Source organism: Ciconia boyciana, chromosome 3 (genome assembly GCF_034638445.1).
Source record: "Ciconia boyciana chromosome 3, ASM3463844v1, whole genome shotgun sequence".
Lineage (NCBI taxonomy): Eukaryota > Metazoa > Chordata > Aves > Ciconiiformes > Ciconiidae > Ciconia > Ciconia boyciana.
This window is the reverse complement of record NC_132936.1, coordinates 126,486,064-126,513,495: the sequence shown is the minus strand read 5'-3', so window position 1 is coordinate 126,513,495 and position 27,432 is coordinate 126,486,064. Positions and strand designations below refer to the sequence as shown.

At 39.3% G+C, this 27,432-nt stretch overlaps 1 protein-coding gene across 11 annotated transcripts in view; it reads right to left on the bottom strand.

Moving 5' to 3' along the window:
* Window positions 1-21,441, bottom strand: part of CCDC88A (coiled-coil domain containing 88A) — an 85,796-nt gene extending 64,355 nt beyond the window's left edge. For 5 of the 11 annotated variants that reach the window (XM_072857542.1, XM_072857543.1, XM_072857544.1 and 2 more), the window contains exons 1-3: window positions 20,123-20,661; window positions 19,904-20,004; window positions 1,608-1,716 (exon numbers count right to left, since the gene is read on the bottom strand). In XM_072857542.1, coding sequence (XP_072713643.1) covers window positions 1,608-1,716; window positions 19,904-20,004; window positions 20,123-20,185 — 273 coding nt within the window. In that variant the 5' untranslated portion in view covers window positions 20,186-20,661. Of the gene's footprint in view, window positions 1-1,607; window positions 1,717-19,903; window positions 20,005-20,122; window positions 20,664-21,104 lie in introns of those variants that run through there. The other 6 variants (XM_072857538.1, XM_072857537.1, XM_072857541.1 and 3 more) reach the window with 3 other exon arrangements.
* Window positions 21,442-27,432: the final 5,991 nt, after the last annotated feature.

Here is a 27,432-nt window from a genome sequence, read left to right as displayed (position 1 = left end):
GACTACAGCCCATCCTTGAACACTTCTCTCCAAAACCAATAAACTACCACAGCACATAAAGCTCCCTGCATGCATGTTGGCATATCTGAGTGAACATCAACACATGCAAAAAGCAATTTTAAATTTGAACAAGCATTCCCATTTGGCTAGTAAATGCCTTTACTCCTACTAAAATGCCAGACCTGCAATGTTTTTAAGTTCCCTGACTTGTACTGTCTGAAGAGGTTGGCATCTCAAAAGGCCAGAAGCCTGACAGACTGGGGAGGGAAACCGGGGGGGGGGGGGGAAGTGTATGCAGTTCTCTATAGCTTACACTTAGACAGGACAAACTTGAACCATTAAAGGCATGGTGACTGATTTTAACATTTATTGAATAAGCATACTTTTTTATTTTAAAAAAGCTATAATAAATTATTTCTAACACAAAGTTTTGGAGCAACATTCACAATCCTGAATCATTCAAAGGTAAGCTACCTAAACGCAAGCAATTCTGCCTGATACTGTTGTACTAGGACTGGCTGACACTGTATGGCCAGAGAAGCACAGGGAATGCTTTGTATTCAAATAAAGATCCATCCTGTCAGTGTTTGTGCCTTCTGTTGCACCAGTTGTGAAACACTAACGCCCAGTCGAAAATTACTACCATCAGGAAATGGAAAAGCATACGGGTCTTAGCAGGCAGCACTTATACCCACATGCAGGAGCTGCCAAGAAAAGAACGACGTGCAGTACACATACACACAAAGTGCTAGCTAGAAAGATGTAGAGTGGTTGACCACTGCAGTAAGTGACAGCTGGGAATTTTCACTGTACTCTGGAGTTTTGAGAACATACACTATGTGCGTACACATGAGGAAAAGCATAGCACAGTACACGCTCTGTCATGATGCACTCACTGTAAGAGGCAGATCAAAGGAGATTTTCTCCCAGATCTGGACTCTCCTGGCAGAAAGGTGCAGGGAACTGTGGAAGGGCACTAGAAGACACCCTATAAGGGACACTGGTGATATCTGCAGTGTCCTACTATAGCTTGTCCATGTGTACACCACTCTATCCAGGCTCCGCATCTAGAAGGCATAGTACCAGCTCTTACCTATCACACAAAACATAAAAATTCAACGGCTATTTTACAGCTCTAAATTAGATAATCACTACATTTACTATTAATTCCCATTTGACTGTTACCACTTCACTGATTTTTTCCCTACTGAAAAATCAAACTAATTCTAAACCCAATAAATTTTATCACATTTTTCTTACAAAGGATTCCACTGATAAGACTAAATGCACATTTAATAACTTCTCTCATAGGCACAAAACTTGCCTCAATTCAGAAAATACCAACTGATACTGCTTAATGTACTATATGAGCAAAGATGCAGATTATCTGTTATATAAACATATCATCACTCACACACAAGTGTTTCCAGACTAGTACTATACCTGTAAATTAAGTGTGATAAAAAATTTGACAAGATTTATAAACAAACAACCATCCATACAATGTCTCAAAATATTAATCTTCTTGTTACCCTTGAAGGCATAACTATAAAAGAATACTTAGAAACAATTCTAGGCAAAACATAATACAGGAAACCATTACTGACCTGATAGTAAGTTTTTATTTGTTTCACCAAAATAGACAAATTTTGAATCCTTAATGATGCATCATTGTTTACTTTTTTGTTTATCCTCTGATTAGCAGACTTGGGATTACTGGAAGAAAAATAGAATAAATTAAACACACTGAACATTAATCTTTAAAGCTCTCTATACACCAAATGATATAGTTAATGTACCAGCCCAACAACTTCTTGTCTTGGTTACCATGCCTTTTTTTCCCCTCCAGAAGTAAAGAAGGAGCTGCGGAAGTGACTGCCAAAGGCAGAAAAAAGTAACTTGAAACATCTGTCTCTGACACAGCTAGTCAGATTAGCACCCTTTTTGGCTATTAATGCAGTATGTAATTGGGAGCACCCATCGCAATTACCAGAGAATGAATACAAGAAGAAAGTTTTTGTGGCTCTGCACTTCTCCACAAGCAGCCCCATCCCTGACGGAATACAGAAAGCAGAACAGAGCTATAATGTAAATATTCCAGCACACACTGCAGACATCAGGAATCATTCTTGCTGATGCAGACAATTACGAATAACAGAATTCAGACTGGCTACATTACGAATGTCTATACACTGAAAAACCATATGATGCTATTTTACTATCATGAGGCACAGAAACAGAATGTAAGTTTTTACTTTTAGAACAATGAAGAATATGAAGTATATCGCGCTAACACACGCTAAATTATTTTAAATTTATTTACAGATGACGGAAATCTGTCAACAAAGGGATTATTAGCTGGAGTTTTTGTCATGTACTCTCACATACTACCAGGTTTTTTCTCTAGTTTACCTTGGCTTCAGAGAGGAAATCAATCCTTTTCCTTCAAAAACTAGAAAGGATCTGAGGAAATGCAGATGAGTCACCCTTTTTCAATACCTCGTAACATACCAAGTTATTTACCACATACAAGACAGCATGACAGCCATTCATTGTGATTTTTCAAGGAAAACAATGCAGAACCAATGCAACTCCCCCAGAAAACCCTGTAAAAGGCTTACAGAATTCATGAGAAATGGCCAATGTGAAGTTTCAGAACTTTTACGAAGATACTCGATACAGTTGCACAACACAACTTTTGCTATTTAATGATATCATTGCATTGTTTAATTATATTATTGTCAGATAAATGTGCAGCTGGCTGGAATACTGCTGGAATACTCAAACAAGAAACTACCAACTTCCCACTGTCAAACGGGAGGTTCCTGCAAGGGTGTGTGCCTGCTGGGTCTGGTTTTATTCAACATTGTCATTAATGACTTAGACAATGGGATACAGAATATACTCACTAGAACTGCCATCAGCAAAAATTGGAAGGAATAGGAAAAAACACTTCAAAGAACACTATGACAATTGACAATGATCCTGATAAAGTGCAAAAGCAGTGTGACAGCAGTATAACGGAATTCAATAACGACACTTACAGGCAAAGGCTTATGCTCAGGAATCAAATGCAGAAAGAGGAGTAACTTGCTTTAATACTGAAGTGACCTGAATATTGTAGTGGACACAACCAGACACTGAGGGAAAAGAAATGCCATTGCCAAAACCCCCCTAATTCTTCAATTTTTTAGTACAAGTGTTGCCTAAAAGAGAGGTAGTTACTCTGTGTGTGGTACAGATTATGCTTCAGTTACTAGTGAGTCACCCTTCAGGGAAGATCTGTATTTATACTTTTTCCACAGATTAATCACCTGGGTTCTAAGCAGCATGCAAAAGCTCCTCACAGGCCTTCCCTCAATTCCTTGGGCATACTGTATTGCCAGGTGACATACAGGTACATATGCACCTGGAGAACAGGAACTGCCTATTGAAAAGCACATCCATCACACAGCGTAGTCCCGCAGAGTTCTTTAGAAGGAGACTGACCGGAGCAAGTTACGGGTCAGCATGAATTCTCCTGGCAGGACACCTAAGACTTGCAACCTGAAAACCAGATGCTTCTGATGCGCACAAACTGAAGGCTGTGCAGAGGACACCAGAAAATGAATATGCATCATACAGAAGAGATATGTTTGATCTAAAGAAACTACATGTAACTAGTCTAGAAGATCACTGATATACATGCGATTCATACATTTCTATAGATACTCAATTCAACTGTAGCACGTAAGTGTGAACAACCAACCCCCCCAAATGAGCTATTCCCTCTACTCTACTGAACGTAGGAGTATCCTGATTTATTCTGATGCGTTTTATCACTTTGGCAGTTTCACAAGCTCTTTGTACAAGTGTCCCTATAGACAAAATTTACATATTTTTCATTTAAATTTAAGTTACCTAAACAAACTTTTGTTTGCCTTTCACAGCTATCTTTGGTTTTAGCATGTTATAATTTTTAAAAGATATATTTATGTCTTTTCTTCAGCTTATTGCTATCAGAATTTCCTGGCTTGTAAGCATGAATAGAAATAACAGAAAAAACACTGCTGGGAAAGGAAGTCAGTTCATATATAAAACGCACCTCCAACACACAGTCATTTTTAAAAGAAAAGCAGTTAAGCGCAGCATCTTTTTTCTCGTATATATGAATATAAATGTAGGAAAATTAGGACACAGATTCTTACATGGGTAATTGCCTCATTCCTAAATGCCCATCACCATGTTCCTAAAAATACTATAAACAATTAAAGTACGTTTTAGAATGTATTAGCCAAAACTATGTGACTAAGATGTCACCTTGGATTTATTAATTCAGCCGACCTGTAGCTGCAAAAGGAACTAAATGGGCTAAAAACGGTTATGCTTTGCAGATGTGCAGAACTGAACTCCTTTCCTAACTGAATTCATTCAAATTTGTTAAAATCAGACGAGAAAATCCAGAATAAATCCTGCTGACCTGATGGCATACAGAGATCAGCTGAAGTCTCCTATTTCCACATTCCTATCTCCAAAAGGCCGATTTGGGCCCTTAATCTTCATCTTTAATCTTAATGACTATCGGATTATCTCCAGGCTTTTTCATCATCTTCAGCAGCATTTCTACAGCCATACATTTTAGATGACTCTCCCTTTAGAGCACTCAGAAGAGGGCATTAGTTTCCTGGATATAACAGCTCTTATTTTAGTACCAACACAAAAATTAGTGTACAACCACAAGAATTCCACGCGCAAATGGCATAAAAGTTCAGGCTTTATACTTTCTCATTTCAAAAGCTGTACTAGAAAATTTAGACAGATCTTGTAAGAACAAACACTTTAATATTTGCATAGCACTATGTCTTCATAATGGTATGTAAACAGAAATCTTTACACACTTTTAAGACAAATTGTTACCATCCCAATACTACCAATGGGAAATGAACACACAAATTCCTCAAGAGCAGCAGAAACAATCAGTGCGAAGGACATCTGCGTGGAGGAGGAAAAAAGGTGGGCAAATAGAGCCCAAGATTTCTTAGGACACAAATTTTTAGTTCCACACCTTTGTCACCACCGCCATCTTCATGTTTTGCAGGACAGTATTTCACTTCTGGGACTTACTTGCACCAAAGATACAGCACATGAGCTTTGTGTTTTATTTGATGATATGAAAATATTTATTTTGAAAACAGAAGTCGTAACATCTGGGCAAGACCAGGAACTGTAGGGTGTCATTATACTTGTCCCTGGACTTTGCTCCTGAATACCAGCATTGCTCCTCACAGTACAAAAATAAATAATTCACATCTCTCAGATGATGCACTAACAGATACTAACGGAACCTGGGCACTTTTAGAATACTTTAGCAGACACTTGGCAACAGTACTACAGCAAATCATTCTTATGTTTCATCTTTCCCATCTTAATCCTTAGAAATCCAACAGCGTATGGATCACCGCTACCAAATTATGCATTAACAAAGATAATCAGAAATTCTGTGGTATTAGTCTTGTGTCAAAGTTAATGTTGATACCTACCAAAGATTTTTTTAATCTTTCAACTACTGTTGAAAGTAAAATAACATTCCTTTATTTCCACCAATTCACCACATGTATTTCCCTCCCCCCATACATTTTTTTTTTAATGTGGTGCATATCTTCATCTATCAAGACCAACTCAATGGCCGAGACAGATTCCTCACATTTTACGGAAATTCCAGGCTTCTTTTTTTGATAAAAGTTGGGTCAAAATGATTCATTCCTGTATCTTAAGACAGAAAGCATTCAACTTTTTTTTTTTTTTTTTTTTTTTTTTTTTGGTGTGAGTTGCAGGAAACAGTTTACTGAGATTGTAAATTTTGCTGGGAAAACTTGGGCCACAGATGTGCTCTGGAACTGTATCTTTACCACTTGAAAATACTCACAGTCCAGTTATATGATACTCTGCTAGTGCAGACTATCAGCAATTAAAATCAGAATGTCAGCCCCAGGACAACCTGGTGCACAGAATAGATTTTAATAATCTTAAATTCTTCCAAAATATTATGGCAATGGGTCCAACAGAAACCCAGCACTCAAAGTTCCCTTAACATTTTTCAGCAGGACTTTACAATAGATTATGGTAACAAGAAGTTTAACCCCTTGCTCTTGAGGATCAATAAAATTAAGTTACTGAAATATCAGCACTAACACTACTAATCTAACACTACAAACACTACACTACTAACACTACAAACAAGGGAGGTAAGCTGCCTTTGACACTCTCAATCAATACATGTTAGCAGTGACTAGGATGATATTTACTTGGAAAAAAGTTGTTTCTAACTCTTCCCAGAGTGAACTCCTGCTCTATCTTCCAGCGCAAACAGGACTTTACCTCTGTACTACAGTAATTTAAATCTTTCTAGCCACATTATGTCATTAAATGATTATACTTTATCAACACTGAATATTAATAGGCTACCTACTAAAATGACCCACATGACATAACATCATGACCTACAAATGTAAACATTTAAAACAGAGGCCACTTGGTAGAAGAATCCTTCCGTGTTTGTATTTACCAGCGTTCCCTAATCTTCAGTCACTGATTTCTAGCTTTCGGATTATGTTTTGCACTGTCAGTTTTGACTTGCAACGTGTATGGAGCAGCCAAGAGCAGGCCTGACAGATGACTTCTCACACCATGCACTGTTACCAAAAGAACTGTGATTAAGTCCTTCAGCAGGAGATTCATTATTTTAAAAAACATAAACCCACCTTCATTCCCAATACTGATAACCAGGCCTCATTCTCTCAAAGCCTCCAAGTTTAAAGCTCAATAGTCTTCTTAATCCACAAAACACCATTTTAAATAATCTTCATTTAGGCAATATATTCCATCTTCTTAAGTATTCATGTCTTAACTCATTCCTCTCAGAGAGGAAGTAACAGAGCATGGTGTCAGCGACACATTTTCCATTGTATGTTGTTGGTATAATTGTATTTTGTCAGACTGGTCCAAGCCAGGAATACACATACTAATTTTCTTATCAAGCATTTCAAATAATTAACGAGAAAAACTAATGAAATATAATGTGCAAATGTTTTTCATACAGAAAGGTAAAATTCTAAACATAAATCACCCAAACCTGTATTGCGTTCAAAGGCATGCATCTTTAAATTAGTTTACATTTTTTGGCAACTAATTTATTGCAGATTTTAATAATTACTTGTATCCATATGTTAGAATTGCTTAATTTTTATGACCAAGAAAATTTTTATAATAATTACATTTTTATTACTACTAAACAATTCTGCTTATTAGAATACTTTTGGTCCAATACCACTGAAATAAACTAGTACATGCTGTTGGGAATACAACAAGATGCAAATGAAGTAATTTTGAAAATAAATCAGTTCTAAAATAGACCTTTGTAAAAGATAGCTTTAAAAAACAGTTTTCTTAAAAACATAAGATTCTAGTGGCTACTGTGCTAGTTACGCTAGAAACATTTTTAAGGCAATACATGCTCTGAACTCTGAATTACTCCTTTTATTACGTGGAGATACGGCACTGCTTCAGTGGCAAATAGCCTAGCAAAATAGGGCAAATCTGTCTAGAAGTCAATAGGAAGCAGAGCAGTAAAAGATCCCCTCAAGCAGTTTTACATTTAAGAGCAACCTACTTATGACAAGATACATTAATTTCAATAGCAATAAAACCAGACGAGAGCATCTATCCCAATAACGCCTTAGTTTGAAACTACTGATTACAGAGAGAACTTCAGTGATTTTTGAAATACTACCAGTGTCATGAATGACAGATTGAGACCTCATCTAATCAGGGATTAGGTGTCTTTAATTTTTCATTGACCAGAATCTATCAGAAATGGGAATGTGATAGCTTAATGGCTTCATGCTTAAATCTATGCAGACTGCAAACCAGTCGTGTCCTCTCTTGCCATCTGTTCCTCAATGGTACTTAATCATTAAGTCTAGTATTATAATGCACCCTGATTTTAAATATATCATTGTTTGAATGTACTTGTTAGGTACAGTGAGATGCTGAAACAAGCACTTTGGAAAAGAGTCTACACAAGCGTACATCTCAAAGGGTCATAAATACTGACTGTTACTCTGTGTTTTAGCTTGCAGTAGCACAGTATTCCCTTTTACACATAAATTGCTTGCCTAATCAAGTTATATGTTTTGCAAAGTCCCTTTAATTGGAATATTGAGGCTCACTCTTGCTCTCTGCCAAATATTTCAATAATTACTGATATCAGAATTTTTGGATAGCTTTCAAATGATAAAGCAGCATTTCCATTATTTACTATTAGCAAAAGAATAATAAACATGTACGAAATGTGTTTGACAAAGAAATTGAATACAGCAGTGTCCTTTTACTGTGAAAGTTAAAATAAAACCATGGCCCTTTACCGGAGAATGATTGATAATCTCCAATTTGCTTTAAACTTTCGAAGCACCACCAGACAAAGCAGTACATTGAGGCAATGAAGATATCAGAAGCACCTCTGCACATGGGACAAAAGGAGCACTGGCCTTCACCAGTGTACTGTTTGATCAGTTTTAAAATCATCAATTGTAGTCAAAGGGTTGGTCTGCGGGAGTTACAGTACCAAAGCACGGGGCACATTCTGAAGGACAATATTGTCGGTATCTGAACCTTGTGATCACACACGTTCTAGAAATACTGGTACACGATTGCATACTTCGAACTCCTCCTGCATCTATCAGTATGAGCAATTCCTGCTGCCAAAGAGCATTTCCATGCTAAACCTAGCAAAAAGATAAAGAAAAAATCTTAACTCCTTTTCTATACCTCTAGCACACGTTCATCCCCATTTCTGTGCTGATAGAAATGGATTTAAATGGATGACTTCCCTAAAGAATAATTCATGACACGGACTATTCACTGTTGAAGTGTGCAGAGAACTAACTCAGCACACCCTTATCTGAAAAAGACATGGCAATAAAATCCTTCCACCTCTTGAAGAGCATCATGCAGGACATGCAAGCCCTGAGGCTGCAATGTATTGATGATATTGAACGATGTGATGGCCCGGTGGTAATACACAATGCACACACAACTATTACAACTGGAGAGCCGCAGCTTGACTTGCTGAAGACGAAAGGGATGTACGTTCTAGGGTTGTTCAAGTGTTCACTTTTAAATCCTGCTCATCCATCGTATCTTTGTGCGCCTACAGAGGATCCAGTAAAAGGATGCTCTAATCCTAACTTGCAATAAGGAAGTAAATGTTGTGATTTATACTAACCACTCTTCTTTGCCCTTTTAGCGGGCATTTATGTTGATCTAACTCTTACTTGTAAACCACCTGTATTTCTATCCTTGAGACAATACTGTTTGAGCAGCAATCAAAGCACAGTTAAAATGTTCATGTAGTTCTGCAGACATCGGCTCAAACATCTAAAGATATCATTCCAAATGCTGAAATATCCTTTACCACAAAATAAGGTGCATATTAATATCTCAATCTAAGGACACTGTGCTAACTCTGCACTTAAAGATTGACTATATGTGCCAAAATTTCAACAGTTGTACCAAAGATTTTTTTTGGCTCATGCTAACATGAGTTTTAGAAGTAGGTCTAACATCATAAGCCTTTTGGCCCTTGCACAAACCCCCATTTCCTAGGATTATGTCCAACTTCATAAGCTATCAGGAGGCTGAAGCCCTATGCCTACTTTAAAAACACAACCAAGTGTCTTACAACAAATCGACTGGCTGGTGGGGATCACCGGGAACACTGCCAAGAGCATATGAGTAGATACTGAGCATATGCAGTCAGCTTTCCTACTCCCTGCCTTAGCTCTGCAGCATCTGACCAGGCTGAACTACTCACAGGGTAGCTGCACAGTGCCTAAGCTCTCTTGTTGGCACTCACAGCAGAGGAGCTGCCTAATTACTCATGGTTGAAGTGTGCTGGAATAGCTGTATCTGAAGCAGTGCCACAAGCCTTTGTGCCAAGTTACCCTGTCTCTCCCTTCCCCATAAATAAGAACTTGCTGCACCTCATGACCTCAGGGCTGCTCTGCCCAACCACCGTTCTGCTGGGTGGTCCCACTCTTAGTGGTATCACTTGCATGAAGAGACATCCCCTCACATCTGTACACGCGCAGGTTTATAGGTGAATGTCCAAACAGCCAGACAAAATCATAGTATGTTCAAGAGGTCTGGTGACTGATCTTAAATTTCTCCCTCCCAGAGTTTTTAAAAGAAAGCAGAGAACAAAACAGCCCAGATTTCTTTTTTGTCCTTTCTCTTTTCCTTCATAGTTAGAAGGAAGACGCACACAGGTGAGCAAAATGCAGGAGAAAATAAGAGAGGAAATAAAACAGTTCACCTGTCATTTACTAAGCACACACTTGTATCACAAATTAACACCCCCAAAAAATCCATAACTTCCGAGCTTACAGAGCAACAGCTGTCTTTATCATCACTTCATATGAAGCAACTTCACTACTATTGTTTTGACATGACTATCAGATGTACCCTTTTCCCCATCACACTAAAAGGTACTATGTCAAAAAAAAAAAAAAAAAAAGCTTTCTGCCGAAGATTGAAAATAGTGAATCACTACTCACTGCACTGAGTACCCTGGGTGAGCTCCCCGCAACCATCAATGACAACGTGGAGCAGCCTCTGCTCCACAGCTAGCAAAAGGTAAGCTGGCTTCCACCAAATTCAAAAGTTTCACTGATGGAAAGGAAAATCTATACGATTCAGAGCATCGCAGAACGCTTAATGTTGTCACACAAAATAAACACTCCTGGGTATTAAATAATAGAGAATTCCTAGAAGAAACAACTTTTTTTGAGCAAACAGATGAGGACCATAAAGTCTGACAAACATACTTTACTACCTCAACAAGTCTAAATATCTTACAAGGGTCGTCTTGTTTTGGGGTTTTTTGGGGGGGAGGGGGGGTGGGGAGGTGTTTGTTTTGTTTTTAATTGCAAAAGGCCTAGTAGCAAATACTGTTTGAAAAGGTAGAATTAGACTGCTGTAGTACTTGCACTATACAAGGATGCAAGAGCTTACAGTCTACCGAAGAACAAGCAAGAAAGAAGATGGACATCCCACAGAATCAAAGTACTGAGGGTAATGAATACTGAAGTTTTGCTTTCTACTTTAAGCACCGTGTGTTATTTTCCCTCTCAGGGTCAATGTTTTTTGCTTCTCAAACGAGTTCAAACTTTACGATCTATTCAGTCCAATACTAATTAACAGAGTAACTGAAAACTATTTGACCTTGTGATTAACACCTCAATGTAACTGACCACTAAAACACTGCAAGAATTTACACCCACAATAATCCTGTGACACCAGTAAGATTAGCTTTACAGAAGTAAGCACTCACAGATCTGGATCACGAGATGCAGCATGACTTGACACCAAACATCAGAGGGCATTAAAGTGAGAAAATGTTTTTACAATCTACCTTGGAAAGAACATTCTGCAAACATACAGGTGGTAGTTTGGAAGAAACATCAGAAACAGTTATGAAAGAAGCAGAATAGGGCCAGAAAGTTGTCAGATTGGAAGCAGCAAGCAGCACAGAAGAGAAGCAAATAACCACTTACTGCCCTTAGCAAATGACATTTGTGGAGCTAACATGCTTTCTAAGATATTTAAAATATTAATATAACAGAAAATAACTTATGTGGGATTTAAAAGCAATACACATTTATGCAGTTGTCTTTATTTAAGTTAAAAAAAACTCTTATTGAGTTTGTAGATACAAGTTTTTTCTTCTACCCTAAACAACTTCCAACACCACAGCAGTATGTTCTTTGCTTTATTTGATAATCATAGCACTACCAAAAATAATTTCTCCTTTGGAAGACTTGGAAAAACATTTACTCATTTTATTCTTTACTTTGAACTTTGCTAAAGCTACAAATTCTCAAAAATAATTAGTCAGTACTTCAAATTCAAAATAGTCTGACCATAGGTAAACATCTCCGCACACTAAGCATTAAAAATTGTAGGAAACAATGATGTGAGGTGACACCAAAGATCTACCTGAATATTGCAGCTTCAGTGACTAAAATAGATCTTAAGCCGTAAAAACAGTGCCACAGAGTTCCATTAAATAATTTCAGTTACAACACTTTGAGCTCCAGAACCAGGTTATTCCAAACAATGAGACAAATTCAAAACCCAAAGCTCCTGGATATAAGGGGACTGCCAAAGAAAATAACTTACATTTTGCTCACATGGATAAAGTTTTTCATCTTACAACATTAATATTAATATCCTTGCTAAGATGCAAACTAGCACTTTGTAAGCATGACATTTGTCCACATTCTATCATACATCAACTAGTATCTATATTTTATTTTTGCCTGCCATACACAATACTCCAAATATACAGCAAGTATATTCCCAAGCTACCAGGAAATTACACCAGACTTTTTTGGCTCCAGGGCTTATTTAAGAAAAACAAAGATAGCACACACAAAAAAACTAGAGCAAATATTTCCCTGCAGCTTAAAATTCTGTAATAAATCTAAGTGGACTCTATCTCCTATCACTATAGAAAAGGAAGCAAATTTTCGAGTATATCTAAATGTGCAACACAGATTCAAAGATTCACTCAACAGCCAGGAATATAATACAAGCTGCTTACAAGTTCATCCCTTACTATTTCCTAATCCAAAAAATACAACGCAAGATAATTTTTGCTTTTTCCTCAGAGTAAGCCAATAGGAAAGCACACCAAGCGAGTCCGGGTCAAGCAGTAGCCTTGCTTCAATTCAATGCCTTAACATCAGTTAGTCCAATGAAACAAAGGGGGAGCATTCTGTAAATACAGCTTCATAACAACTGCCTAAGAGGCTACGCCTCTTTGGAGCACCTTAAGGCATAAATACAAGACTCAATAAACCAAGCAAACAAACAGAGACTCCCACGCAGTTATTACTAAATAATCTCTGACCACTGAGGTCATGTGCTCTAACAAAGCAGCATTTTGAAAAAATGTCTTGATCCCTAAATAATTACTACATAGGGAAAAGCGGTACAGTATGAAAGACAAGGAAGGCAACAAATTGGTATTTAGTTTAAAAAAAAAAAAAGCGGAGGAACCAAAACTAAGAGGAACATAGGAAAGAACACAAAGCTAAAAAGCCCCTTCTTAACAGAAGAAACAAATGAGGAAAATCTAGAAGTAAGCTTCTCAAATTTAGCATAGGATTAAGATGTGCTTGGTTTAGCAACCAATTTGTCAGTTAACTAGATTAGTTTTTGAAAGAAAGATCAGAGCACAGCAATACTTTGCAAAGGTTTGTGGTGTAGAGACCCCCAAACTAGGCATGGAACCTGAAGAAACACAGCCTTGCCAGTGAGAGATGCAAGCTGATCAGCCCCGCTAAGATGTTTGTAGCTAACCTAAAACTTTGGAATTTATTGCTACTATACTACCAAGAAATACAGCAACATTGTAAGGCAGCTCAGGGAGTCTCAGTCACCTGGGAAAACTGACCTTTCTGGTACAAAAATTAGAGCAAAACAAGTTGTGTATCGCTTTTCACACAGAGTCAGGACAGCAGCACCATAGAAGCAGGGGCAGGTGAAGAGCAAAGTCAGCCCTGCAAAGAGAAATATTACAGCCAGCCATAACTGGAACTGCAAAGCTCACCTGGCCTCAATGTTTGGGTGCTGCTAAGGGCAAATGATGCTTTACATGAGCCACTCAGCCATCACCCCTGAACCACTAAAGCACACAGCACAGCCACTAGTGCAAAACCAGGAGACATCTTCCTCTGGCTCAAAGTCACACTCGGGGCATTCCCCACGTGGTCCTGGGACTTCAGCTAAAGCCTTGTGTAAGGGCAGCGCTATTCAGCAGTGCTGCACGGTGCTCTGTGGCTCCATCTCCTCCGTTACCTCGCTCAGGCACCTCTGCCCTGCTGTAGCCTTCAACGTAGTACACGCGTGTGTCTGCATATCAAACAGCCTTAACTGAGCTACATCACAGAAGGAAACAGTTTGTCAGTACACTCTTACTTACCTTTCCTGACAATGAAACACAAAATATACGCCTAGAAAGCTATTAGTAAGTTTATTTCATTATTTTCATAGAGTGCTTCGAAACAGCACGTAGAATGCGAGTGAAATGCAAAATACTCTGAAAATAAAACTGTAAAGCCATAGTGAGTATACACTATTTCCTTGCCAGAATATTTTCAATGCTGAAACAAGTTATTTTGATTTTAGATCTTTCAACTAAGATTGCTATTTATGGAACAGGTAGATAGACACAGTAGAGCACCTCTGTATGTATTAGTAAATGTTTTTTAACTCTGCTTTTATTCCCTGGACCCAGCTACTAGCCTAGACTAAGGATAGGATAAGTAGTACACTACCAAAAGAAATAAGGAGACAGAGTCAAAGACAGACACTCAAGATAGCACATGAAGAGAGCAAAGAAGTGGATGTATACATGCAGAGGAAGATGGGATTGTTTACTTCCTCATCTTCCAAATACTGCAAGAAACAAGAGTGAATTACAGAGTAGTTTACTGCACAGAAATAAATCAGAGTAGACAGGATGAAGGAAAGTGGATACCAACTGTGGAAAGGGGTACAAAAGCATAAAAAACCTAGTAAAAGAGAGACATAACCAAAGATCAAACACTTGAAGCATTCCATGTTCAACCCACACTTTTTCCCTTTAGCTATCAAAACCCTAAGCACCTCAGAAGTACAGGTACCAGCCTATTTGTCCAGGTACCGGCTCATTTGTCCAATTCAAAGCTCACTGCAGGCAGATGTTAAAGTCCAAAATTAACCATTATTACACTAAAAGAACTATCTTCTCCTTTTTTGTTTTAATTACAACAATCTTGACCACAGTGCACATTCTGCTGGACCACTTGTAAAAGAATTTGCTTCTTTACCAAAAGACTGAGTGCTATAAATTCAGCTTTCCTTAAGAAAAATCTGGGCCCTCCTGCTGCAGATCCCCTCTTAAGAGCACCAACTCTCACAAACTACTAGAGTGACACCCACCTTGCATCTGTGGAAGCCCAACAGAGCATGTCTGAAAAGCATTAATCAAATCCATTTGCTTCAAGAAAGCAAGAAAGGTGCAGACCTCATAATATCTGACTTTTTTCTAAAATACATGTCCATATTTTTTACTGCCAAACTCACCAATGTAATTTTCCCCAAAACTTTTTTCCATTTCCCCACCCAGCCGCAACCTGGCTAAAGCTGCCTCTTGCTATTTGGTCTCCTTCACAAGAAAGAGTTAATTGGATTGGAGTGCATGTTCCTGCACTCTTTCACAGAGCCAAGCAGCTGGCTCAAGGACTAGAGCTGGAGTCCAGTTTTCAGGGAAAGATATAGGCAAGCCAGAAGTATGGGCTGGCAAGCTCAACTGCTTGGAAGAAAGCCTACAACTAAAGACTAAGAGCTCAGAAAAGGAGTCAATGAAGCAGTCTACACATTCTAGGCACACACCACCAGAGTGGTGGAAGGAAACAGTCAGCCGGTCCACCTGGAAAATTCTATGGGTGTGAAAGGCCTGCATGTGGATCCAGTCAGTGAAAAACAGTGAGAGAACGGCAAAAGGGAGAAAAACCGGAGAACAATAAAATACTTCATCCTTTGAAGTAGTTTTCAGCATGTCTGGATGCAACAACTGATATGGATAGTATCAATTAATATATTCAATTAAGACAAAAGTTATGAATGGAACACTGATGAAAGCGGACAGGTTCTCCAGACAGTGGATTAAATTAACTCAGTTTCAGAGTTTGGTTCTATACGTTACCGATTCCGCATACAGTATTTGTCCAATAGTTCCCTTAAAACAGATCCATTTCCACAAATGCAAAGCATAGTAAAATAAACCCATTAAAACTAAAATACAGTTTCAAGTCTTTGTTACTTGACCAAATATTCACGGTGGTGCTAAATGTAAGGAAAGTCCCAATCTTGTAATTACTTGCAGCTGTCCACTTTTATTCAAAGGAACTAGTAAGACTCTTGTCAGTTTGGGAACCACAGTTTCTACTGCAAGACTTTCAGCATTTCTTATACAATCCTACTGGAATTCAATTAACCAATATCAGAGAACAAGACCTATCAGAACTGAAAACAAAAAACACTCAGAAAGTGAGTGTTTCTGTATGAATACCTTGATCTTTTTGGATCAGAAGAGTATATAAACAGTACAATACTAAGACAAAAAAAAATGAGGTGTTGTTAGTCAGGTTCTGGAAAAATCTCTCTAGGACAATTAAGTATTATTGTACTGTAATTGCACGTAGATGCGCAACAGGTGACTAATCCGTTGAATTATACCATTTCATTTATTTTAGTAGTATATAGAGCATATTTTACTCAAGCATATGAGTACTTCATAATGTTATAAGTATTACGATGTAGAGGTACAGTAAAGGCTTGAAATATTCTTGGTGTGTTCCCCTACCTCCCCGCCACGGCAGAACACCACTGCAGTGACCTCTTGCGTTCTGATTTATTTCCAAGAAGCGTGACCCCTTTTTGTATCAAAGAACACAAAGATAAAGGCTCAGGTTCAGAAAGACAGATGGGTTTCTATCCAGCGGTATCAGATACTGACTGATCCCAGCAGAAGGTAGGTAACCAAATACTTTTGAAGTGGACCTAAATTTAAACAGGAAATGAGAGACATTCTCTCAAGTTAGGAGCTAATATTATAAGACTGGAATTCTCCTTAATTAAAAATAAAATTAAAAAATAATAAAATTGGCCTGTAGCATCTCCAGCAAAGGAAGAGCTCTTCAGATGTAACTGGACACTGAATGGAATCCATGTAATTTTCATGTGTACTAAAACATCCAAAAAGTCAAAAGCAAAAGACATACAAGGAATCTAATGCATTATTCTCTCATCTAGGAGGTACTAATAAACTCAAGGCTGATAAAACCCAACCATCTCGGTACCATTATCCTGCAACTATGTCAATGCTGACTTCTATTTCCTCTGTCTGAATCATTACAATTGTTGAAAATAACTTTGGTCTAGACAAGCACAAGGAGAAACAAATGCCATACTAACAAACTCTCACTTGTAGCTGATGGAGGGCAGGATTAACTTTTAACTGAACAAAAAACCTTCTCTAAGTAACAAAGCAATTTTTTTTGCTTGTGTAACTGTTTACAAACCATGCCTAATCCAACATTAACACTCACTTTTACGGTCATAGCATTTGTTTTTTCAAACTTTGGCAAAAATAAAGTAGGTATAAAGTATATATAAAGCAGGACCACAGCACCTCTAACAGCCTCCACTTGTTCATGCTTTTCGTGCCCTTTAAAGCATCTAATGCTGCAACAGCTTTCCAACCACAGGAACCAACTTACACCACCACCACATCACAAAATCCTTAGCTGACAGGTACGCACTAGCTGTATTCTCACACCAAAACGTTAACAGCCTTAAATATCTCAAAACTAGTGTAAATAGTAAGCACCATATAACACAACTCATGTTAAAAAAACCAAACAAACAAACCAGCTTCTAGGGGTGCTTTCCACATATTTCTACAAATGGCACTCCTGGTGACTTTGGCAAGAACAACATTTCTCTTTAGCTTCTAAGAGTGCCATAGCTCCTAACCACAGATCTCTAGTTCTCATGTGAAGTCAGTCATTGAGAGCTTTAGGGGAAAAGAAAAAAAAAAAAGAAAGAAAGAAAAAAAAAACCATTCTGAAGAAAAATATTTTGCTTTTGAAGTCACATGATACAAATTTTTCTGCCACATATCCTCAACATATGGTATTTAAGACTGAAAGGAAAAAAGAGAAATACTAATAAAATGGAAAATACTGGAATAAGTAATAGTGATGATTAGTTGGAGCTGCATCTTTTAAGTATTTTTGCAAATGAAGGTACATGTTTAATAGGTGGATATTCGACTAGAAGTTAACACAGATTTCCACAGTGACTTCATCAGAGACAGAATCTGTCTGCAAAACATGAAACATCTTCTCCTCTTTCAATCCTGGCAAAAAACCCAAAACAAATAAAACCTCTCCAAAATAAGAATACAGTTCTGGAAACTTCAATTCTAAGCAGTAATCAATCATAACACATTTCAGTCCCCGCCAAATGTATTTAAAATAAAGTACACCTTCCAGTGTAGTTACATATTTGTAAAATCGGTATTTTATTTGTACACCAGCCCTTTTATACAAGCCTCCAGTTTAAGGCAGTTTTTAATTGTTCTGACTACCAAACCATTTTATTTTAAATTTACATCTCCCATGTGTATTTTTTATACGTACACACACAACTCCTCCTAAGTAAACTACAGTAATCACGGTGTGGGGTCAAAGATGCACACACAAAGTCAAAGCCAAATTCAACGCACAGTGCCTCAAGCGTGAGAATGTTCCCTCTCTGCAGCTTTCCATTTCACATACATGTATCCTACATAATGTATCAGCTATCAATTTTTACTTTTAGTATTAAAAAAATTTGCTGAGAAAGTTTAATTTCAAGATTATATTCTTCAAAATCACCTTTTTCCAGTTCCACTACTAAATCTGCCTTCCAGCTCTCAAACGTTTTTACCGAATAGAAGCTCTACATGGTCATAACTGACAAGCTACTTTATTTACCTGTAGTCCAAGAAAAAAATAAATAAATTGTAAAATAAAAATAGTACGCTTCAGTGAACGCATCACTTAAAATTCTTGTTAAAATATGCCAGTAATACACTCAAGAGTTTTCTCAAAAAGTTCAATTCCACCGAGTTTTCCATGTTTCTCAATATTACAGAAGCAAATACTTGGAATTCACAGAAGTAGGTGACAAAACACTGGTTTCAGAAGGATGTGAATTCAAACTTAAATGTGGTAACATGTAGAACCTTTTACATAGACTAGTTATACAAGCTGAATACCAACAACATAAACTTTTAAAGTACTAAATACAAGTAAAAATTATAAAGAGTGTAAAAGGATGCCCATCTGAGAGGTGTTCCTGAGGAGCAGCTGTCATCACAAGCTGCTCACGCACTGATGTATCTATCCAGCCATCCATAAGCCTACATTTATTCATACCTATACAAACAAAAGACGTATTTCTCTGTAAAGACTTAAAATATCCGAAAAAAGGTATGGAGAAGTTTTTTCCACTAGTAACATTCTTGTATCACTAGACGCTTGACAAAAGTGTTACTCTCTAGCATTACAGTAGTGGGCAACATTCCAGTCAAAACTATGATTAACAAAAAGTCGCTATAAAGAAATTTTTCTAACAATCAGAGCTTTCAATAAACAATTTATAAAACCATGTAAAAATGTTTCTTCAGTGGTTCACAGCCAGAAAACATTCTATACTCTCAATTAAAATTTCAGTTTTACTGCACAGCTGCTACCTACTCTAATTTGGAACTGTAAAAAATAAAGCAGAAGGAGTTAAAGAATGGTCCATTTGCTCAGTAAACATTACGTGACTCACGTACGATCCTTAAGTTTTATGTCACATGAACTAAGATACGCATTAGAATCTTATTCTCCTATTGGCAAATTTATTCAAAATTTTGTTTATGAGCATGACTTAGAGTAGAATGAGCCTTTATGCTTCTCAGTGTAAATCCAGGAAGCTATTTACAGTCATCCAGTTTTCCAGTAAGTTCTGTATGTAATGATTCCGCCTGTATTACACTATACGTCCTGCAAATACATCACACTGACATTAAACTGTAAAGAGTATCTGCTACCTTCCGAAGTCTCCTCTTAACTCACCACATGACTACTTCAAGTATAAAAGAAAGGAATTTACCAGGGTCAATAGTGAGGGAAAAAAAGAGCTTTCATAAGAAAGCAAAACATACAAGAGAAACAAGACAACAGCAAAAAATAAACCCAAGGCATAACTTGCCCACGCTTACATTTGCAGCATGACTTCGTTCAGAAACACGCCATCCACCAGCGCCACATATTCTTCCAGGTTGGTCCCATTTCCTCCAGCTAACGGTCCAAACGTCTTAACCTAAAACATAATCATCACCACCGTGACACTAACTCCACCTCATTCTCTGCCGCAAGGCATTTATCTTCAAACAATGAGCAAATAAATGAATAATGTGTGAGGAAAAATGAATGCTTACCCAGGTGACAAGAGGGCTAGACATGAACTGCTCCAAAAGGGGTGTGAATATTTCGTTCTCCATTTTACAAAAAAATGGTTAACATCAATGTAGCTCCTCCGATGCAAAAAATGCGAGAAGTCCTTCACTGTAGTGACTCTCTGAAATGCTCCAAGGATTTAGGTGGAGTGAGTGAACCCCATTTTTACCAAGCAAGGCAACAGCAACAAAAAAGTCTGTGCACTGGCCACTGGGATTTATCTTCCTCTTTCAAGAAAAAATGCATTTGAAAGTCCATCTACGCGTATTTCAGCCTTTCCATTGATGTCTCTCCCTTCCTACATACCGAAGGGGTAGAAGGAAGGAAGGAAAAGAAAAGAGGGAGGCTGCCTAGCTACTGGGATTCTGCATCAGACAAAAAAAGAAAGGAAGGAAAAATCTGCTTCAGCAGCGGCAGCTCCTCAGAAACGAAAGAGAAATTCCCGTAAAACTCGGCAAGCTCATCCTGCCCCTTCCCCACAAAAAAAAAAAATCCAGACGAGGGGAGGCAAAGAGGGGCAGAGACCCCCACCCCCACTCACAGCTAAGCCCCCCAGGCTGCTTCTGCACACAAGAGAATCCCTCTGCCCCCCCCCAGCAATGGCACAGGCAGCCCCCAGGGAGCGAACGAGCCCCCGGCAGGGATGAGAGGCTATTTTAAATCAGTTCCCTTTTCTAACCCCTTCCCTTTTCCACTAAACTACGACGCAACATAGGGACAGGACCGGCACACGCCGCCTCGCCCCACAACCTCGCCCTTCCCCCGCGCCGGCCGCTCCCCCCGTCCCCTCCCCTCAGCGCCCCGGGCGCCTTGCCGCCCCCCGGCTCCCGCAGCGCCCCGACCCCCTCCCCAGCCCTAACACCCGGGTCCAGCTGTCCGCCTGCCGTTCTGCCACCACCCCCCGCCGCAGGCTCCCGCGGCACCAGCTCCGCTTCCCACCCCCTTCTCCCAAATAACGGCCACCTCGCCTCAGCCAGCCCGGCCGCGCCGCATCACTCGCTCCCTCCTCCTCCTCCTCCCTCCCTGCCCGACGGGCGGTTCCAGCGTATGGATCCCTCCGCTCCGGTCTGCGTGCGGAGGCCGGTTATCCCTCCGCCAGCCCGGGTCCCTTCCCCGCCGCCCTCAACCGCCGCTCGGGGATGGCGGCGCGATTAGAAAGAGGCGGGGCCGGGGCGAGGACGCGGCGCGGGGAGGGGGGGGAACCGCTGCAGGACTCGTGCCCGGCGCGCGCTCGGCCGCGGCGCGCGCACGGGCCCTGCGGCGGTGGCAGCGCGCGAGCCCGGCGGCCGTGCGGCGTGAGGGGGGAGGCTGAGGCGGGAGGGGGGGGCGGCCTCTGCCCCGCAGCAGGAGGAAGAGGAGGAGGAGCAGCAGCGGGGGCCTGGCACACAGAGGTCTGCCCCCCGCCCCCAGGGTGCCGGAGGGCGATGCTCTTCGATTCCCCTTTGGGAAAAAGGTGCCCGTGAGGAAAAACTCGTCGTGAGGGAAGAAAGGGGGGGAAAAGGGGGGGGGGGGGGCGGAAGGGGAGTCGCTAACGCCTTTGAAGAGAAAAATGGGGGATTAATCGCACGATCCGCACCCCAGCCACACACCCCCCTGCCTTTCGGGGGAGGAGGAAGGACGGGTTTTCTCCTAAAGAGGTGAAATCCAGACACACCCACGTTAACACAAAATCCAGCTTTCTGGAGAGATTTAGCGGGGAAAGAGGAGCGCAGGGAGGGGGGCGACCTGGTTACAGAAAAGCAAACGATGACAAGCAATTTGCTTGCCTAAGCTATTGTCCTTAAGCTATCTCTTGCCACTTGTGTTTCAAATCTCAAATACTGCATTAACATACGGGACCGTATCTGCTTAATAGATTATGTACTTTATAGACAAAGCATTTTACCAAATCTCAAACTAAATCCAGCTTCTTTTCCATGTAGTATAAATTAAATTGCAGCAGCATTTTTCCAAATACCTTCAGTTTTACACACATAGTAAAAAAAAAAAAACATGAAACAGTGCAGTAAAAGTGACTGAAATTTAGTCCTTTTGAAAAACATCACAGTAACAGCTAAACAGATTAGTTTTTTAACCCAAATACTGGATATAGTATTTGTCCTAGTGGTCCAAGATTAGAAAAAATTCCAATCATGACCTTTTCCCCATATGTCAAACTGAAGAGACAGTCTAAGTAAAAGATTAGAAAAATAAATTATGGACCTTGAAATATTAGTATGTAATTTGTATTCCAGGGATTTTTTTTTTTTTTTTAAACAAAGTTGCATAGTTAAATGACTTTGTTTTGATTCTCACAATTACACCTCTTCAGCAAAAATCGGGTCTTTCCCTCCCAAACCAGATCTTTAGAGTGAACTCATAGTCCTCCTGTGAAACAAAAGAAATAAGAAAGAGCAAGGGAAAAATCTCCAGTCTTGGATCTGAATAAGAATCTGGGGATCCATGGGTGAAATAACTGCCAGTAAACTACTAGCCCTTAATGGCAACTACAAAAGCATTTTTGTAAAAGCCTGACTAACCAACCGCTAAGCTCTCTGTATCTCACAACAGTATATAATATGCAATTGTGCGTGCAATACTATGGAACTTCCCTGGCTCATCAGTTTGTTTCTTGTGGGCTCTAATTAGGCAGTAATGACTTTGACATAAAGCAATTTCTAGGAATTAGAGACTGGCTAGTAGAAGTTGATAGTCCATGTAGTAGTCACGTTAACACCAGCTGGCTCATGAGTTCCTGAAAAATATCTTACACGGAGATTTCCTAACATTGAGATGAAGGTTTGATTAAACAGTTTTAGATGGTTTTACTTTCATCCACACCATCCAGTTTGCATACATTTTCAGCATTGATTATGGTCACTGTTCCTGCAGAAAAACTACTATATTTTAGATAAATACTGCATAATGTGTTTATGAAATACATGGTAAGCTGATTTATCTCAGATGATTTATAACTCCTTATTAGAACTGGAGATCAGTACAAGAGAAAACTAAAATTTCAGACAAGGTATCCAGAAGCAGTCATATGAGTTTTATTTTTGGCCTTTTTTTTTTTTTAGACTAAGAGCCCTCAAAACCTGTGCAGAAGCTCTATAGTCTCTGCAGCTTACATTTTGTCAAACCAAGCGTAAGAATATTTACCTCATTTTCAGGCATACACAGACATCAGTCAGAACAAATTGCTGAAAGGGTAGCTATTTACAATGTAGTAATAGCTAGAAGAAATTGGACAAGCTGGAGATTTTTCAGTTGCCTTTAGTGTTCATGTAGGCACCGGCAGGATACTTATACATGCTAGGGACATTGTTGGTGCCTCTAGGTGGAACCAGGCTTGAGCAGTTGTGGCTCTCCTGGACCAGCTCGTTCACTTGCTTGTGCTCAGCTGCAGAGCGATGCAAACTAGCTATTTAAAATGCAGCCCTCTAAGAGGTGAGATGACCTGCCATAGGACAGGACGCTGTCTACCTTTGATTGCTGAGCTCTTGTTTGACAGACATCCCTTGAAATGAATTAAAAGGTAGAAGGAAATGTTTGGCTTTTGAGGCCAAACTGAATATGGAAGGCTCCGATTTTTAGTGTAGCTGTCAGGAGTCTTCAGGAGTATTGATCTAGAAAATACTTAGAAATCATAGCTCTACTTCAAGTGGCAAGGCAACATCACTATAACCTGTAGCTTGTGATATACTTGGCTGCATTGTTTTAGCACTTTTTACCTGGGAAGACTCCTAAAAGCAAGTTTATGACTATACTTATAGTGGTAAATCCAGGAACTTTGTTACTACAATTGAGTACCAGCTGAGGAAGTTGGCAACTTCAGTTAGCTGACACAAAAATATAGAAGGCTAGTAGCAGGTGATTGCTTATGTCTCAAAGGGTGAGCTGACTGAAATCCTCCTCCCTCCAATCCTTTGCCCCCAAGGTGGAACGTCTGGATTCTCAGGTGTCTATTGAGGTATATGTTTAGGCCACTTCCTCAGTTAGCAAACCAGTGGGCCACCTAAGATGGTAAGAACCCATCTTTGCTCCTCCTGTCATAATCCCAGCACTGTGCACCTCCTAAAGATCACACTCCTAGCTTTCAAGTTTCATTAGTGTATATGCAGCTCACCTAAATGGTATGATTCAATTTGAAATTATATATCTTCTCCTTGGAAAGTAAAATACTCTATTTTGGCTATAATAACTGATAAGATAGTGTGAACAATTCTTTTACTTTTAAACAATAAAATGCAGAAACATTATTATTAAACTTAAGTTTCAATAGTTTCAACTATTCTAGGAATGCATATTCAGGAATATTTTGGAACTAAAAAAATTATCCTTTTTATGATCTGAAAAAAGCACAGAGAACAGTCTTGTTCTTTCACATCTCCATTCTCTAGATCAGACCTGTCAGTATTTAATACAGTGTGTGGCCTACTACTTCTGAAAGTACAGATTTAGAGATTAACCTTGTTGTTTGAAGTGTAGCATTTGTTCTTCTACAGGCAAAGCATCCCCATCTCATTTCTATTGCATCTCCTTTGGTACCACAAAGATTCTACACAGAAGACACAGAAATTATAAACAATCTGTGCCTAGACCTCAGGTCTGCAAATTATAGAATTACTTTGTGATCTCACTTTAACTTGTTTTTCTCATAGCACGATTTCCTATGCCTGTTGTTGCAAAACAACAACTGAAAAAGAATGACTAGGACACAAAGCGATGCCTTGAGTCTGCAGACAGCAGGAAAGCATAACTGTGTACAGCCCCATTTACCTCGTCAGAGTTTGTCAGATTTCTGCTCAGCCCTGCCCACAGTGCACCAAGGGAGGGGACTGTTTCACGAGGAGAGTATAAACAATCTACCCATCTTTAGCTGATGCAAGAGAGAGTGGTTTTCTCTTCCTCTCCTACATAAGCAGAGGAAAGAGGTGGCAGAGAAAGCTCTCGCTGCTGTTTTTGCCTCCTGATCTGCACTGCCGGGTTGCTAGGCCTTTGCCTGGCCTGATAAAACTTCAGAAGAGGACAAAACAGGAGCCAAGTGTGGATGCTTGGAATCCACAGCAGGGCTATAGAAGTGCAGTCAAAACTAGAATTTTCTGAATATAGGCTGACTTGACAGGACAGCGGTTAGTGAAGACTGCAGGCTAATGACAAGGACAGTCACCTTCCTTGTCCTATGTTTGCTCCCAGAGAAACCTGTTTCCCTATCAAACCAAGGCTATAGGAATAGATGGGGCAATAAAGGAAAGAGTAAGGGCACTGAGGAGTCTTTTTAAGTATGGCTAGAAATTCCCAAAGGTCCCACAAGTACAGTAGACTAAAGGTTACTTCTTGTTCCACAGGAGTTGAAAGCAGGGGAAATCCCTCTGTAACATGAATAATGGAGTGGAAATTCCACAGCAATTCTTGCAAATTTCTTCCCTGCTACTGCGTCTGCTCTAATGTGACCAAAATTCCCCATCAACTTTAAAGGAACTTTCTGAGCAAGAACTGTAAGTAACCTCAGAATGAGAGTATTTTGAGTGAAAAATTAAGAACAAAACAGTAGAAGCTTGGGGAAGTGGCTGTTGTCCATTTAAGGTGGTGAGGTTTTTTTTCTTTTTGTTTTGTTTGTTTGTTTTGGTTGGTTTTGGGTTTTTTTTTTGTTTGTTTGTTTGTTTTTCCTACAGACCCCAGACATTTTACAGTTTATGTCCAATTATACCAAGTAGGAAGAAATAAGTGACAGCAGACAAGGAATACCCTGTATGGATATCTGCAATCCAGAACAGTTCTCTGCATCAGCATCAATGCAAATGCATCAGAATTTCCTGTCAGGCAGAATGCTAATTGCAAGAACAAGTATCTTCCATTTCCAGCCATGCCTAGCTAACATATCCACATCAATCTGATTCCTTTTTAACCACATGAATATTGAATCCATCATTTTCAATTGAAATACAATTAAAAGTACAATCTAGCAGATTCACACAAATCTAGCAGTGACTTCCAATAATAATTTTTGTTATTAAAAATTAAAAAATGACTTGATTATAAGTTCTAATTTTAAGTACGTAGCTTTTTTTTTTTTAAGTACATCTTCAACTCAGGAGAAGTCAATGCAGTATATTGGCAGGGGTAGAACTGCAACACTAGAGCTGGATTCTAACTCCTACTACACCACTGAATTGCACGTTAGACAAGTCTTAATTTACTTGAACTACGTTGGTATTTAAACTGTGAAACAGTTGGTGAAAGTATTTTATTTAATACTGCTACTTATCTGAAGAGGGAGGTGCTTACAGCTTTTTGTTCCTTCTCAATCAGTTGAACTGGCAGGAAGGATGTTACTGTGGCAAGTCAGCTTATGTGATGAAAAATAAACAGCAAAGTATCTACCTTTATTTTTAAATTCAATAGCCATTCATAACATTTCCATAGGCTTAGAATCCTAAGAGAACATCAGACAAATACTGCCTTACAAAAAAATTCATTTGAACTTAGTATTAAATTAATTCAGATCTTTTCCTGCTTAGCCAATAAAACATTTATCTGTGTTTCTGACTTTCATCTGCTAACTACAAGACTGTCTACTAATGTTGTTTCTGAACTTCCCTTTGTTATTTGCTGCATGCAAAGAAAATAGATTGTTTTTTTTTCTAAAAGCAGGCCTTAAACATTATAGCAAGAACAGCAGTTATCTGGGACAATAGCTTCAGTACTAACTTCTGCTGTGGCCAGTGGAGTGAGACTGAGCAAAAGCTTTTGCTGACATACCTTCTGTCAAAAAAGTTCCTGCCGGTATGAGTAGTGTTTCTTATGAACTGGGTCAGAAAGATAAATTATAGGGCATGCTCTGCATTTCCTCTGACATGGAGCAAAGTGCAGCCCCATCTGCTAATTGTTAGCAATTACAGCTAGCTGCGTATATGCAGATAGGTGGCTAGAAGAGCAAGACACTAATTGTGTCAACAGCACTATGCCATCCTGGATCCCTATTGTACAGAAGCGTTGAGCTGATTTTCTTCTTTAGCATTTTCCTGTAGTATAGAGCACTCTCACCATTCAGCTTCACAAAACAGAAGAGGTTTTGTATCCCCTGTGAAAGACTTGCTTACCTCTTCAAACCCCAGTTGCCTCAGTTTCATTTTATTATGAAATTAAGTTTGCTTTGCTTCACACAGCACCACATTACTGGTAATTGCCTCCCTGTCCTTTGCCACAGACTCTTGCTGGTGCCTCCCTACTTTCATCCACGTTTTTGCAGTCCTGATGTCACTTGACCCCAGCAGCTTGGGCAATGCTGGCATGAAACCCATATTTA